The sequence below is a fragment of the Psammomys obesus genome, unplaced genomic scaffold (assembly GCF_907164565.1).
Source record: "Psammomys obesus unplaced genomic scaffold, mPsaObe1.curated_primary_1811, whole genome shotgun sequence".
NCBI classification, from domain to species: Eukaryota; Metazoa; Chordata; class Mammalia; order Rodentia; family Muridae; genus Psammomys; species Psammomys obesus.
The window spans coordinates 7,882,369-7,900,122 of record NW_026586550.1 but is presented as its reverse complement, the minus strand read 5'-3'; the positions used below and the strand labels follow the sequence as shown (position 1 = coordinate 7,900,122).

Below are 17,754 nucleotides of genomic sequence, written 5' to 3'. Positions count from 1 at the left end.
TCCCACCATTTGCCTGCAAATTTCATGATTTCCTTGTTTTTAAGAGCTGAGAAGTATTCTATTGTGTAAATGTGCCACAATTCCTGTATCCATTCCTCCATTGAGGGACATCTAGGTTGCTTCCAGGTTCTGGCTACTACAAATAAATCTGCTATGAACATAGCTGAGCAAATGTCCTTGTTGAATTGTGGGGCATCTTTTGGGTATATGCTCAGCAGCGAGTCCATTGATTTTTGAGGGAGGTTAATGACCAGTGACTGTTAGTTCCTTTTATTTTGATGTTGGCTATGGTAGTGTATTTTTGTGTTTGACTACTTTTAGTTTTGTGGTAGTTATTTATTTCCTGTGTTTTCCTGGGTGTTGTTAGTCTTCTTGGGTTACATCTTTCCTTCTAGTATCTTCTGTAAAGTTGGATTTGTGGGTAGGTACTGTTTAAGTTTGTTTTGTCACTCAATATCTTGTTTTCTGCATCTATCATGATTGAGAGTTTTGCTGGGTATAGTAGTCTGGGCTGACATCTGTGTTCTCTTAGGGTCTGTGTGATATCCATCCAAGCCCTCCTGGCTTTCATAGTCTCCATTAAGAAGTCAGGTGTGATTCTGATGCCATTATTTGTTATTTGGCCGTTTCCCCTTGCAGCTTTTAGTATTTTTTCTTTGTTCTGTATATTTAGTGTTTTGATTAGTATGTGGTGGGAGGATTTTCTTTTCTGGTCTGATCTATTACATGTTCTGTAGGCCGCTTGTATGTTTATAGGCCTCTCCTTTAAATTGGGGAAAATTTCTTCTATGATTTTGTTGAAGATATTTTCTGGGCTTTAGAGATGGGAATCTTCTTTTTTCCTCTATTCCTATTATTCTTAGGTTTTTTCTTTTCATGATGTCCTTGATTTCTTGGATTTCAGGAATCTTTTAGATTTGACATTTTCTTTGATGGATGCATTGATTTCTTCCATTGTATCTTCAACACCTGAGATTCTTTCTTCCATCTTTTGTATTTTGTTGGATATACTTACCTCTGTAGTTCCTAAGTTTCTTTCTTCCCTAAGTTCTCCCTCTCCATGAGCTGCTGCTGCTCATACACTGTTTTTGCTGGGCACAGCCTTCTTGAAGAACCAGAGAGCCCTGAAGATTGGGTCGGTTTCACTAGGGAGATAGGTTGAGCTTTGGAGCAGCATTTGGGAGCTGATCCTGTGGGTCCCAGGTACCAGTAGGTCTGAAGTTAGAGCTCTATGCCCCAGTACCCAAGAGGTAATCAGTTGCTGGTGAGCATAGCACACAGGCATGTGGCTGAAGGCTGAGCCTGTGGGAACCGAGGAGCTTTACTGGGGAATAGCTGGATACCCTAATGTTGGAGCTGCTGTTTCCCTCACCACAGGGTTTTCCCATGACTGGGATACCCAGTTTGTGGTATTTAAGGGTCCACCGTTCAGTCCGGAATGGTGAGTAGAATGCACAGGTGTGTGACTCTGTGCTGGTGACTGAATGCCTGCAAGAACCAGAAACTTTTCTGGGGAAAGGGTTGTGGGGGGGTGCATTGGCGGGTAACCTGAAGTCCAACCCCATTGCTTCCTTCACCATGGGATTTCTTCTCGACTTGGAACCCCAGTCTCTGGTGTTTGGGGGCCCACAGTTCTCTCTGGGATGGTGATCATAGCATGCATCTGTGTGGCTCTAGGATGCCAACTGAGCACATACCAGGACCTGGGAACTTTTGCAGGGTGTTGGCTGGGTGACCTAAGGTCGGTCGAACCCAATTGCTTCCTCTCAACTGGAAAATCCAGTTTCTGGTGTTGTGGGGCTCACAGCTCAGTCTGAGATAATTAGAGCATGCAGGTGTGTGTCTCTGAGCTGGTGACCAAGTGCCTGTAGGGAACCTCCAAATTCTTCCTGGGTTTAGCTGAGATTGGACCCAATGGCTTCCCACACAGTGGGGTTTCCTCTCAGCTAGGAAACACAATCGCTGGTATTTTCATCTCTTTTTTAAAATCCTTGCTATTCTCATGTTTACTTGGGAGACTATTTATTTATTTACTCACTTTATACCTAATGGTAGCCACTTTCCTCCTCTCCTCTCCGTCCCACCCTTCCTCCCTCTTCTCCTCTTCCCAGTCCCTTATTCCTAATAAAAGGGAAGCCTCTCCTCCAACTAACCCACCCCAGCTCATCAAGTCACACCAGGACAGAGCATGTCCTCTTTCCCTTTGACCTGGCAAGGCAGCCCTGCCAGGGGGAAGTGATCAGAAATCAGGCAACAGAGTCCATGTCAGAGACATCCCCTGTTTCCCTTACTAGGGAATCCACAGGGAGCCTGAGTTTAGGGAAATTTAGGTTGTTTTCACATTTTGGCTATTATGAATAAAATTGCAATGAACATAGTTGAACAAGTGTCCTTGTGGTATGGTAAAGCATCTTTTGGCTATATGCCTAAGAGTGGTATAGCTGTGTCTTGACATAGAGCTAACTGGATACCTACAAGTAGAAAAATGAAAATAGATCCATATTTATTACCCTGCACAAAATTCAAGTCCAAGTGGATCAAAAACTTCAACATAAAACCAGATACACTAAATCTACTAGAAGAGAAAGTGAGCGAAAGCCTTGAAATCATTGGTAAAAGAGAAAACTTCCTGAACTGAACACCAACAGCTCAGGCTCTAATATCAACAATTAATAAACAGGACCTCTTGAAACTGAAAAGCTTCTATAAGGCAAAGGACACTGTCATCAGAACAAAACAGCAGTCTGCAGATCTTCACCAATTCTACATCTGACAAAGCTAATATCCAAAATATATAAAGAGCTCAAGAAATAAAACACCAACAAAGAAAACAATCCAATAAAAAATGGGGTACAGAGCTAAACAGAGAATTCTCAACAGAGGAAGCTAGAATGTCAGAGAAACACTTAAAGATATGCTCAGTGTCCTTAGTTATCAGGGAAATGTAAATCAAAATTACTCTGAGATTCCATCTTACACCCCTCAGAATGGCTAGATCAAAAACTCAAGTGACAGCACATGCTGGCGAGGATGTGGAGAAAGGGGAACCCTCCTCCATTGCCTGTAGGAGTGCCAACTTGGACAGCCACTTTGGAAATCAATCTGGGCACTTTCTCAGAAAATTGGGAGTAGCTATTTGGAAGACTCTGAAGAGGCTCTAAGCCGAACCAGTCCTTATAAATAATATCACTGAGTGTGTAAGTTTTATCAGTTAGCAATGCAGTTCAGTAGCTAGTGGTAGCAGATGTGTTATCAGACTGCTTCTCTGAGGGGATTAAAAAAAATAGGTTGTTGTGGAGAGGTGGTCAAGCCTGAGGAGTCTTCTTGTGTTTTACACAAAACAAGGAAATTTCTTAATTCCTCATTTGGTTCCTTGAGCAGAAGGGCAAGTTAACACACAGTGTGTTTGACAGAAAAAGGACATATTTTAAAGCTGGAGTCATTTAAACTCTTACAAAAAAATCAGAAGACACTGAAATACGTTTAGCTGTCTCCTCCTTCCTGAACATGTTGCGCAATAGGGTACTGATCATTTCTGGGCTTCTGTCTGCCAACACCATAACAGACAAGAGATGCATGTTCCTGAGCCACACCAAAGTTTCCCCATGAGGAGTTGTCCGGATGCCTTCTGCTTTCCTACCGGACTTTCACCAGATCACTATCACATCGTGCACACAATCACCAGGGAGGAGGAGAAAGAGGAACATAAGACACAACCCACACCCAGCCTGAGCTCCTTATTTGGTCCTTATTGTGTATCACAGCTTCCCACCACTAGCCAAAAATACTTATGGATGAATGCTATAGTGCATGCCTCTCCATAGGAATCAGAAAGTAAGGCCTGCTAGCCTAACACTGGTTTAGGCAAGGAATTTACTGAAAGCATTTGTTGATCACTATTTCCAGCATCAGCCTTCAGCAGAGTGTCCTTTCTCATGCAATCCCAGCGACAGCCCCTTCCCATCCACCCCACCGCCTGGTGAGCTGCCCTGGCCCAGGAATTGCTGTGTTGTATTCCCATTGCTGATTACTTTCTCTCCATGAATTTTATTTCTATGAAGGGAATAACCACAACTTCTTCAACCCCTCGATCCCAAGAAACTCACCCAGGATGTAAAACAATGATGGTAGCATTTTCTGGGGGCAGAAAAGACTCTCACAATGCACAGGAGATTCAACTGTGGCAGACACACTCTAGAATGCATCAACAGGCAGCTGGGTTTAAACAGGGGTGTGAGAACATGTGCTGGAGAGATGACAGCCGTTACAGCAAAGACACTGATAAAAATGGGTGTCCACAAGCAGAAAACGATGCTAGCTACCTCATACCAACTTAAACAGACAAAAACAGAGTGAGTGCATGTGTGTATACTGAAGCTTCAAAAATGAGTAGTAGATATAAATCATGTCTCCAAAAGAGACATGTAAGTGACCAGCAGCAAAAATTTTAAAAAGCAAACATCACTAATCATTAGAGCAATAGAAATCAAAAGCACGATGGAATGGCCCCTTTTTCCACAACAGTGGCTCTCATCCCAAAGCCAGAAGTTAACACACACACAGTAAAGGACCCTGCATGCTGTTGGTAGGAATGGTAGCGGCATAGCCACAAAAACACAATGGGCGTTCCTCAAATCGAAAGTTGAACCACAGTCTGACTTAACAGTCTCACTCCCAGATGTGTATACAAAGTGAAAATCCTTCGATTTGAATAATTAGAAGAGACAGCTGCACCGCCATGTTCACTGAAACACTACTCACAACAGCCAGAAAATGGAAATAACCCTAAGTGTCCATCAACAGGGGAATCTCAGTGTTTGGGAGGAAGAGACAGGTGAGTGCCTGGGGCTCCTGACATACTTGTCAAGTTCCAGGTCAATGACAAACCTAGTTTCAAAAAAAAAAAAAATTCACTCCTGAGGAGTAGACCGCTGGCCTGCGCACTCACGGGTGCACACACCTCTCCTCTCACAAAAACGCAACTTGTCCACATGCTTGTGTTTACTGGTAAAAGGCGAGGGGTTACTGGGTGCAAAGCAAATGCTGAACAATGTAACTTAGAAATGATGAAGGTTATTGGAAGGATGTGAATGGCTTTCTATGTACATAATCGAAAACTTAAAGAAGGAAGGAATTTACATTGGAAGTGAAACACAGACAGTCCCTAAGGTCTGTTGCAGTTTTGGAAAGGCCTATTAATAAAGAGTTGTGAAGCTGGAGCTGGTGGAATGTGTCTCTAATCTAGCCTCTTAACTAGATTAGGAGGCTCAGGAGTTCCAGAATGCTTGAGTCACAGAGTGCATTCTAAGCCAAGCTGGGCTACTGAGAGAGATACTTTTCTCTCAGAATAAGCAAAAATAAGGGTTTCAGATATAGTTCAATGATAGAGTGCTTGCCTAGCTCATGTAACGCTCTAGGTTCAAACCCAGTACTACACAGAAGATCATTTAAGATCCTTTTCATTTCAAATGTTTAGAAGTCTTGCGTAACTGTGTATGTTGCAGTGTTATTTAGAAGCAAAAATTGAAGAAGGAAGATTCTGCAATGCCTTTTTTCCCCTTGCTCCAGCAAATATTCAGACAACTAAGTGGCAGGAGAAAAGGATCTAACATTATGTTTGTGCCAATAATATTTTGCTATTTATTTATTAGCTTTAAAAGCAGCAAAAATGAAATGAATATTTCCCATTCCTCCCCACTGGAAGCTGAGAGCAAGTCCCACTTGCCATAGGGCAAGCCCTTTTCTATTTGTCAGACTGTGTCATTGGCTTATGGGAAAAGCATCTACCAGTATCCCCTGCCAATAAGTACCCTCTAAAGGATTTCAGTTCTGCCAAGCTGAGAGACTGTGGAAATAAGATTTGCCCATACATACATGAGCATTGAAAACAGGCGTGCCTTCAAGTCTTAGTTCAAATTAAAGACCCTTCTAGGCCGACATGAAATTCAGAGATTACTCTTTATAGTCCCTGGCTTTTGCTAAGGGTGTTACTTTTAACTCAATAAAATGTCATATTGTTTGTGAAGAAAAGGAGTTATGCATATACAGAGTGGAATATTATTTATCCGCACAGAAGAAGAAAATCTGTCATTTGTGACAGACAGAACTGGAGACTTTTGGGTTTAGTCAAATAAGTGAGGCATGGGAAAGAGAGTGCCATGCAGTCTCACTCACATATAAATTATCACAAGGTTTATCTTACAGGAAGAATGAGACAGTGGTGAACAGAAGCTGAGAGGGACGAGAGATAATCAAGGGAAAGATATCTAACAGTAAGTCACAGTTAGATACCATTTCACAGCAGAGCGACCATATGCAATGGATATTTCTTAATGCTACTGAACAAACAGTATAGTCTTTGGCAGAAGGCTAGAAAAAAAATTTTAGAATGCTTCAGCATAATTGAACAATGTCTGAGTAGATATACTTTACTCTGATTTAAACATTATACCTTGTGTACATTTCAAAACACCACATATGGTTTTTTGTTTTAGTTGGTTAAAAACAATACTCCCCTCATTTTCCCACAGATCTTTCCCAAAACGAAAAACAGATATGGATGAGTCTATTCTGCTCATCGTTGAGACAGCGAGGAAGAACTAAAGAATCGCCCCACATGTGGTTTCAGGTCGGGCCAACAGACTTCAGCCCACAGTTAGTGACCTCATTAACTTGACCACTGAAGACTCACAGTAGACATGTTCTGACGTATGGAACCCTGAAGGTGACAGGAGGAAAACCCAGCATGCAACTGGAATCAACCTGAGGGGGGGAGGGGGAAACAAAAACAAAACAGCAGACACCTACGCTCCAGTCCAGAGTTGCTCTGGGCTCCTTCGCTGGACCATTTGCCACAGGAAGGCCAAGAGGATGTGCAGGAGCCAGATGCTGGAGGCCTGTCCGGGAGATGGCTTTCCTGCAGCAAGAAAATAAATAAATAAATAAATAAATAAATAAATAAATAAATAAATAAATAAATAAATAGATGCAGACATGCCTGCATACATACAGACAGACATGCATAGAAGAGACTCATCTGATATCATTTACAACTGTGGTGAGATACACCCCTGCTAGGATAGAGAAGAACAAATCCCCCCAATTCAGGGAGCTTGTGGCACCTCCTTTGTAATAGTACTACAGGGCCAGAAGCTGAAAGTTCCAATTCTTTTTAGGGTAGAGGGCAAGAGCAGAGCCTCTCCATTTACAGAAAACAGACAAACAAGCAAAAATCAAATTCATTAATTGGATACTTATGATACTTGGAAAACAATTCAAGTTGCCACAGATGAAATATGAGCAAAGCCCCCTCCTGCAACCCCACTGCCCAAAACAGCACTGTTCAGGTTGGTTACCAAAGGAAGTCTGCTCTTACTCCCTTCTTCTGAGAGCATCTTCCTTCTTGCAGAGGAGCAGTGTTCATTGAGCTAAATGCTCTCAAAGTGAAAAGACTACTGGCATCTGCCAAGAAACAGCCCACATTTCTTCAGCCACCCCACAGCAAGAGGAGCAGAGGAAAGCAGCAAGGGGCACAGATGCTGTGAACACCCTCAAGGCAGAGCCTCTGAGGGAAAGGGTGCAGGCAGCAGAAAGACAAAAGGCTAAGAGCAGATGAGGAAAGATGTGTTACACCTAAAGGGCAGGTGGCCTCTTTGCATATTCACTGACCTATCCAGGCTCTACCCAGCGATGGAACTGGGAAGGTTAGGCAACACAGTTGCTCTCCACACACAGGAATAAACATACCACATGCCACCACTGTTCTCTGAATGTGTCATAGATTTCAGCAAGTGTTCAGCTTTCTATGTGTCTTTTAGGGTCTCTTTGGAGTTCTACCCAGGAAGTTCCAGAAATAGGTCTTTGGTAGTTGAAAACTATCCCAACCAGCTTGCCCAGCAACTTTTCCAATCTTTCCACAGGCCTCAGGCAACACATTTGCTCTGCAATAATCCCCCAGACTCATCATAAGGATGGAAGACTTGAAGAAAGACAGTCCAATCAGTGTTCCCTTCCTGAATGTTCTCCAAGATAAGTAATTTACAACATCAATCTTGGCTCCTCATAACAAAGTGTATTCCATATCCTCTAGCCATAATTCTTGTGAAAGAAACAATGGCAAGGTGTGGTGACACAGGCCTGGAATCGCAGCATTAGCTCAGGAGCATCTGAACACAGAAAGATCAAGGCTATTCTGGGCTACATATCAAGACATTGACTTGGAAAATGAAAGGTTAAGTGGGCACTCAAAGGTGTAAGATGGCCTAATATAAGAAACAAAGGAGTGAGGAGGAGAGAGAAAGGGAGAGAAAATCTTCTATGGAAATCCTCCCACATTGTGGGACTTCTGGCATATTTCTTAGGGTTTTTCTCTAGCTTCAAAAGCCTCCCCAGTGCTAACCCACTTATCACCATTAAAAGAAAACATATGGATATGTGGATTCAAAAACATAGATTCTACCTTTGGGTCTTCAAGAGTCTCTACAACCTAAATTTATGTGTTAAAAAATACCATAGCAAGAGGGTGACAATTATAATTTCAAAGCCTAATGGGCTACATGACAAGTTTGAGGCTAGTCTGGACAACTTAGCAAGAATCAAAATGCAACTGTATGTAAAATTCTCCAGTTAAAATATTATTTGGTGGTGTGGGGCAAGAGGAACAAGAGAAAAAGAGAATGATTGGGGGAAAAGGGAGGGAGGGCAGGAAGAAGGGAGGAACGGAAAAACCTTGGGTTTACGTTTGATCATCAGACACACACACACACACACACACACACACACACACACACACACCTAATAACCAAGCAGAAAGGCTTAGGATAGCTGAAAAACTCTGAAATTCTAGATGAATTTGATGAAAAACAAGTCTTTCAGAGTTTCACAAACTGTCTCAGAGAGTTGTGGCCACAAAAAAGAAGAGGAAGAGGAAAAGAGGTGAAAGAAGGAGAAAAGAAAGAGATCAAAGAATCAACAAGGAGGAGGAAGAAAAGGTGGAAGAGGAAGAGGAGGAGGAAAGAAATAAAATTCCATTGTCAAGTCTTGGTAGAAAACACCGAGAAAGTTAGTTCGGCCCCTGAGCAACCATAGATCATGAGAGCCAAACTTTCATCACCCTTCATAACTAGGAAACAACCTAGCAACAAACTACTCAAACTGCTGAATCTGAAGGCAGGGCACTTATACAATATAGGACATTGTTGCACCTTGAGAGACACAGATAGTACTTCACCAGAACTCCCATCAAAGCATACCCTTTTCTAGCCTGTGGATAATAACAACTATGCCTTTTGTTTATTTCTCATTTATTCCTCATTATGAACACAAATTTAAGGTAGAATTTATAATATTAGCAAAAAACTCCAGTATATCTAATGCACATACAAACATTAATTAGAAGGGAAAATGAGTTAAGGGGCATCATGAGGAGCTAGCAGTCTGTGACCAAAGGTACATTTTAGAAAAGTTGATATGTAAAACACAGAATAGAAAAATCATTATTAAAAAATATTGGTGCATGGGAGGCACTGTGTTCAGCTTTCTACTCTTCTAAGTAGCACAACATTATTTTTCTAATAGTTCATACATAAACGGACATTTTCCCTCAAAGAGTAAAGGAATGTCATTAGATCTGAGACCTCAACTAAAATCAGTGTGTGTGTTTCCTACCTACAGCCATCATAGTGGTAGAAGATGGCATGAAACTCTAGCAGAATTTGGTGCATGGATGGAAGGTGAGGGCACTAGTTTAATGCTACAGTTTTCACCAGCTAAACAATGAATGGGTGTTCAACTTCCCATCCTTTCTTCCTGCTCAGAATCCTCCCAAATGCACAGACTGCAAAGCGTGAAATGCCAACGATTCTATTAACTTCACAGCATCACTTTGTGGGGAGTGAATATTCTCACAAGAGCGTGTCTGAAAAGAACTGTGATATTAACTGTGAAATAAATATGAAAAGAAAATACTTCATAATTCGGTTTCCAGAGCATAAAATCACAGTTAATGTCAATTACCTGACATGAAAGACTGTGAACACATTTTAAGTACAAAAGCCATTGCACATCTTACATAGCATTCTATTATTCCCTTCCTTCCATTCACTAAGACTGTAAACTCCTGAAGGACAGGGCTCCATTCAACCACTAATCCTGTTACGTCTAGCCCAGAGGTAGACTCTGCAAATATTCAATAAATGCTTTCCAAATTAATGAATGAACTTGACCAAGAAGCTAAGCAAATCAGCTTGCTGATTAGATCAGAACTTGAGAAATCCATTTAGGATGATTTGAGTAATATCCCAGGCTTTATACTTCAGAGATGCTTTTTGCTGAGAGGGTCCGAAATCCTTCAAAGCAGCAATTTAAAAATAAACGCAACTGAGCATGGTGGCACATGCCAGGGTTTTAATCCTAGCACTCAGGCCAAGGAAGTTACAGGAGGATAGCATATTCAAAGCCAACTTGGACTGTATACATAGAAAGACTTTTCTAAACACTCCCCAAAATAATAATAAATAAATACACATGGATGATGTAGAATCCATCCTTCAATCCAGGATTGATGGGGCATGCTTGTAATCCTTGCCCTGGGGAGGTAGGAGCAGGAGGATTACTATGTCAAGGTTATCCAAGGCCTGAACCAAGCCATCTCATAAAAAAATAAAACAGAGAACAAGAGGGAAGATGGAGGGACAAAGCAAGGAAGAGGGAAGGGAGGTAAAGAGGAAAGGACTGAGAAGGGAAAAGGGGAAGCAAAAGTAAGTAATGAAGAAAAAAAGAGAATCTAACCTTGAAATTAACAAAACAGCTCATCTTTTTGATATAAAGCAAACACTGAAATAGCATCCCATTGTCTTGTTTAGAAAGGACATATGAGAGTATTATTATTTTTTTTTTATTTTAGACAACGTCTCACCCTGTACTCATGGAGAGCTGACTTGCCTGAAGTTATTTCGTAGACCAGGCTGGCCTCAGACTCACACAGATCCTCCTGCCCCCGCCTCCCAAGTGCTGTGATTAAAGGTGAGCACCACCACCTCCAGCAAGGGTACTAATTCTTTTATAATGTACTCACCCAAATAAATATGTAGCATAAATACTCTTCATAAACAAAATATTTTAAAATTCATGAGAAGACATACAAGACTCGTTATTCAAACATGGTACTACCTTGAGATCCATTTCTGAATTTCAGTCTACTCTGATGGCAACTAATACGACTCCCAGATTCAAGCCATCCATACCTGACGCTCCACACTCTGGGCATCTACTACAAAGATGAGATTGAGCTCCTCTGCTCTGAGTGGGAATGTGCCAGAGAATGAAGAGTGTGGTTTGACATTGGGCCAGGATAGCTAAAGACTGACAGCAGAAACGATGTATTCCCCTCAACAGTCTAGAAAGGAGCCAGCTAGCTAAAAAGTTACTCTGTCTTTTGGTTATATTCCCCAAGTGCCTCAGGAGACATCCTGTGCAGTACATATAAGGCTCTGAGTTCAATTCCCAGTACTTCAAACAGTCAGAGAGACATCTTGTACAGTGCACACGTGTGGTATATGTGTCTGTGTGCTTTTCTTTGTGCCATGTAGACTTTAACTGCTTTTCCCCAAGGCAACCCATATTGCTTCTCAATTAACCTAAACAAACATGTGAAGTACTAATAGTCCACGCAGTAAGGACCAGTCCCAAGCCCCACATGAGTGTAAATATTCCATCTGTGATTTTTGTAGGGGAACAAATTGTGTGATTACTTGAGCCAAAATCTTCTTTAAAGTGCATATGAATTCAAAGTAGTTTTTGATGCTCTTAAATACACATCAACATCTTCAATGATGTAATTATTATTGAAAAAAAGAAGTTGAGCTTAGTGTCCTGAAGTGTGTTAAGTTGATCAGAAAATTACTTCAGTATTGAGTCTTGAAAACAGCATACCTGTGGAGTTTGGACTTTGCTACTTGGTAGTTACTTCCAAAACAGTAAGACTGAGACCCTGAACTCTTGTCCATGGTGGAGATTGAGTTGGTCCCTTTAAAAGGCTTCCAGGAGGCTGGGACACAGCTCGGTGGTAGAATAAATATGTACCTAGCTTGTGGAAAGCTATGGATTCAGTCCTCAGTGCCCGAGGAGGAATTGGGAAGGAGTAAACAAAAAAGAAAGGACAGGCTTCTAAGCATTCCTAATGTGTCTCCAAGCTGAGCACCACTGCCACAAAGCTATACAGGCTTTGGCTACTGTGCCTACTAAAGAGACTAAGCCTATAATCCTATTCATTCTGTATTTCCTATTCAGAATTTTCTATATTCGTTCACATATTCATCAACAATGTATTTATTTACTGAGTATCTATATTATGCTAAGCACTGTCCTAGATGTGTAGATTCATGAATGAATTAAACTGACATAAACTGCTGCCTGTGCAAAGCTCACAAAATGTATTTTGCCACACACTGAATCATTTTACATGTCTTATGAATCCCTTACAACAATGAAGCAAGGACTTTCATTATCCCTAGTCTGGAGTAAGAACAGTTAAGCTACCTACCCAAGGTCATATGCACAGGGAACAAGCAATGGGTGTGAACCAGGGAATTTAACACCTTCCTGTGAATGCTTCATCCTGTTATACAATCCTGCACTTTCATGGGACCCTGACAGCATACATATTCATACTGAATGACTACAAAACTAGCTTTTTCTATACTTATCTCCTAGTTGTCCTAACTATGAATGACCTATCACCACAATAAAAATTCAGGATTCAAGGTCTTTTTCGGGAGGTATTAGCATGTATAGATTAAGAGCAGAACTTGGGTGGAGGTATTAGCATGTATAGATTAAGAGCAGAACTTGGATGGTGGCGCCAGGAGAACACCATGTCTGAGAAGTGGGACAACACACTCCGTACAGCGACCAGGAGACTGAACTCTGGGCCCTAAAACAACAGCGATCGATCGTGTTTCCCAGGTGAGAGGAGGCTCCCACGGCGTGGGAATCGGTCGGGTCCACTCTCGGCTGCCCAGCCAGAACCCAGAAGAGAACCCAGCTAACGTGGGCTTTGGGTCTCCGGGCTGGTGCCACAAACCTGCGTGTCCCGATCACTTTCCTAGGCTGATCGGTGGGCACAAGGGTGCATGAGGCTGAGAGTCCCAATTGCAAGAAAACCCCACGGGGAAGGAAAGTTGCTAGACTGATCACGGGTCACCCAGTCTTTCCCTGGAAGGTCTCACTGACCGCAGGTACCCAACACCATCACAACTGAGCTCCCGCCTCGCATGGAGAGCAGCTGCAGCTGCGCGCCCAGCTCAAAATCCCTACTCCCTCTTGGGAGGAGGCAAAAGGCGGACAGTAGAATCTGCCACAGACCACATTGTCTGTACCCCAACCCGAGATTGGGGCTGAAAAAACCCGATCACAGCGGCTTCACAGGGCCGGAAATCCAGTGCTGTCAGCTGCTCCTAGCAAACAAACTACAGCTCGGAATCTGGGACTGTGGTCATTCTACACGTCCTGAGATTCTCCTGGGTCCAGCGCAATAAGGTCTAGCAGTAAGTTCTATCACCGGCACCCCCCCCCCGACCCCTGGCAGAGAAACGCCCTCTCAGGATCCGACTGAGAAGCCCCAACCCCTGCTGGCACTCCCCTGAGAGCACCTCCATAAGCTTGCCCTAGCAGAGGGGAAGGTCAGAGGGGAAGGACAGAGAGGCAGCCTGCCAAGGACACAGCACCCTCTCTCCAGCTCACCCAGTGGCCCCTAGCAGAGAAACCCAAGCTCTGGATCTGAGGACACTCAACCCTACCTGGTACTCTCTCGGGATCAGCAAACATAGATTCTACCTCCAGACTGCTTCTGGCAGAGAGATCTGGGCCCGGGATCTGGGATTGAGTACACTCAACCTAACTCTTTCCAGTGCCACCCAGGGACCAGCCAACATAACCCATCCTGGCAGAGGGAAAGGACAAAGAGGCAGCACACAGCAAAGGTGGACACCGAGTCCTGCGGCCACAGTGTCACAGAGCTGACTGTTAGCCTACCCGTGCACTTCTGCAGCAGGACCAAAACTGAGAGTAGTGAGCAAGGGGAACCCCTGTGCATTCCAACTGGTCCTGCAAGAGAGTGAGTGAGCCTTCTAGCGAGAGTTTGCCCCAGACCCAGGGCCTCTCCACAGAAGCAATCAGACGAGATCCCTGACACCCACACCCCTGGTGTGGGCATCATAGGGATTCTTGGGATAGCGACCCCAATGTTGAAGCCTCTGCCTTGCGGGTCCACCGGTGTAATCCAGGCAAACAATCCCTGGATCTCAGTCAGAACTGCGTAATAGTGGCTTGCAGGCCACTGCAATAGTCAGAGAATCCGCGCAAGCACACTGCGCCCGCTAAAAGCACACGTGAATAGCACCAGCATCACATTCCTTACTTAGGCAAAACTGAAACCACAGTGCACACTCCCAAACCACTGAACCTCTCTCATCTTCCTGAAAAAACAGTCCAGAAAATAGAAAGAGACGATCATAGCCTGAACTACAATCTCAAGGAACAAACAGTGAGGATTATAAATAACCAGATGGCTAGAGGCAGACATAAGAACACTACCAACAAAAATCAGGACATAATGACCTCACCAGCAACCCTACAAAACAATGGACACTTCAATTCACTAGATATACAAGAAAATGACCTCAAAACTATGTTTCTCCAGCTATTAGAGGCCCATAAAGATGAAATGAACAAAGCACTCAGAGAAATAGCCAAAGAAATTGAGACTAACCAAGAGGAAACAAATTGTGCTCTCAGAGAAATGACCATGAAAATTGAGGCAAACAGAGAAGAAATGCACAAAGCTCTCAAAGAAATGTCCACACAAATGAAGGCAAATAAAGAAGAAATGAACAAAGCTCTCATAGAAATACAGGCAATTATACCCAAAGAAGTAGAGGCACAATTAGTGATACATAGAGAGGAAACGGACAAAAAGATAGAAGCTATCATTGAAAAGCAGGAGTCCACATTCAAACAGATGAAGGAAATGGTGCAAGACATGAAAACAGAATTAGAAGCAATAAAGAAAACACAAATAGAGAAAAACCAGGAGCTGGAGAACATAGAGAAAAGATCAGGAACTACAAAGGTAAGCATCACCAACAGAATACAAGAGATGGAAGAAAGAATCTCAGGAGCCGAAGATACACTAGCGGAAATTGACACATCTCTCAAAGAAAAAATAAAATCAGAAAAGTTCCAAACACAAAACATCCAAGAAATCAAGGACACCATGAAAAGACAAAACCTAAGAATAATAGGAGTAGAAGAAAAAGAAGACATCAGGCTCAAAGGTCCGGAAAATATTTTCAAGAAAATTATAGAAGAAAATTTTCCCAACTTAAAGAAGGAGATGGCCATAAACATACAAGAGGCCTACAGAACACCAGGTAGACTAGACCAGAAAAGAAATTCTTCATGTCACATCATAGTCAAAACACTGAACCTACAAAACAAAGAAAAAATTCTAAAAGCAGCAAGGGAAAAAGGCCAAGTAACATATGAAGGTAGACCTATCAGAATCACACCAGATTTCTCAACAGAAACTATGAAAGCCAGAAGGGCCTGGACAGAAATCATACAGTCCTTAAGGGACCACAAATTCCAACCCAGACTACTATATCCAGCAAAACTTTCAATCAACATAGACGAAGAATTCAAAATATTCCAAGACAAAACCAAATTTAAACAATATCTACATAGTAACCCAGCTCTACAGAACTTACTAGAAGGGAAACTCCAAACAAAAGAAAACAACTACATCTAAGGAAACAGAGGAAATAGATAACTACACAACAAAAACAAACAAAAGAATACAAGCAATGAAACTCAGTGACACCACCAACCCCACATCTAAATTAAGTAACAGTTGTTGGTCACTAGTATCTATCAACATCAATGGACTCAACTCCCCAATAAAAAGACACAGACTAACAGAATGGTTGCGGAAACAGGATCCATCATTCTCTTGCATCCAAGAAACACACCTATGCAACAAAGATAAACACTACCTCAGAGTAAAGGGCTGGAAAAATGTCTTTCAAGCAAATGGTCCCAGAAAACAAGCGGGAGTAGCCATCCTAATATCTAATAAAATAAACTTTCAACCCAAGTTAATCAAAAAAGATAAGGAGGGCCACTATATTCTCATCAATGGAAAAAATCCACCAAGAGGACATCACAATTTTGAATATCTATGCCCCAAATACAAGAGCACCTAAATTCGTAAATGAAACAATATTAAAGCTTAAATCACACATTGATCCTAAAACCCTAATAGTGGGAGACTTCAACACTCCACTCTCACCAAGGGACAGATCAACTAGACAGAAAACAAATAAGGAAATAAAAACACTTACAGAGACCCTAAATCAAATGGACCTAATAGACGTCTACAGATCTTTTCATCCAAACTCAAAAGAGTATACCTTCTTTTCAGCACCGCATGGAACCTTCTCCAAAATAGACCATATAGTTGGTCATAAAGCAAGCCTCAACCAATACAAAAATCTTGAAATAATGCCTTGTATTCTATCTGACCACCATGGACTTAAGCTGGACCTCAACAACAACAGAAATAACAAACAGCCTACACGCACATGGAAACTGAACAACTTGTTACTCAATGACAGCTGGGTTAAGAAAGAAATAAAGAACGAAATTAAAGACTTCCTAGAATTCAATGAAAATGAAGGCACAACATACCCAAATTTATGGGACATATTGAAAGCAGTGCTCAGGGGAAAATTTATATCACTAAGTGCCTGCAAGAACAAATTCGTAACATCACATACAAACAACTTAATGGCCCAACTGAAAACCCTAGAAAAAAAAGAAGAAGATACACCCAAGAGGAGCAGACGGCTGGAAATAATCAAACTCAGGGCTGAAATCAATCAATTAGAAACAAATAAAACTCTTCAAAGAATCAATGAAACAAAAAGCTGGTTCTTTGAGAAAATCAACAAGATAGACAAACCCTTAGCCAAACTAACTAAAAAGCAGAGAGAATCTATCCAAATCAACAAAATCAGAGATGAAAAGGGTAACATAACTACAGACACTGAGGAAATCCAAACAATCATTAGGTCATACTACAAAAGCCTATATGCCACAAAATTTGAAAACCTAAATGAAATGGACAATTTTCTTGATAGATTCCATCTTCCAACATTAAGTCAAGATCAGGTAGAAAGACTGAACAGCCCTATATCCCCCAAGGAAATTGAAGCAGTCATTCACAGTCTCCCCTCCAAAAAAAGCCCTGGGCCAGATGGTTTCAGCACAGAATTCTACCAGACCTTCAAAGAAGTGCTCACACCAATTCTCCTCAAACTATTTCACAAAATAGAAACAGAAGGTACATTACTAAACTCATTCTATGAAGCAACAGTCACCCTGATACCTAAACCACACAAAGACCCAACCAAAAAAGGAGAACTTCAGACCTATCTCTCTTATGAACATTGACACAAAAATACTCAATAAAATACTTGCAAACCGAATCCAAGAACACATCAAAGATATCATCCATCACGACCAAGTAGGCTTCATCCCAGGCATGCAAGGGTGGTTCAATATATGGAAATCCATCAATGTAATCCACCACATAAACAAACTGAAGGAGAAAAACCACATGATCATCTCCTTAGATGCTGAAAAAGCATTTGACAAAGTCCAACACCCATTCATGTTTAAAGTCTTGGAGAGATCAGG

General features: G+C 41.9%; 1 protein-coding gene across 3 annotated transcripts in view; it reads right to left on the bottom strand.

Moving 5' to 3' along the window:
- Positions 1 to 17,754, bottom strand: part of Dgki (diacylglycerol kinase iota) — a 466,379-nt gene that overhangs the window by 288,618 nt on the left and 160,007 nt on the right. For all 3 annotated transcript variants that reach the window (XM_055602146.1, XM_055602148.1, XM_055602147.1), the window contains exon 2: positions 6,808 to 6,916. In XM_055602146.1, coding sequence (XP_055458121.1) covers positions 6,808 to 6,916 — 109 coding nt within the window. The remainder of the gene's footprint in view (positions 1 to 6,807; positions 6,917 to 17,754) is intronic.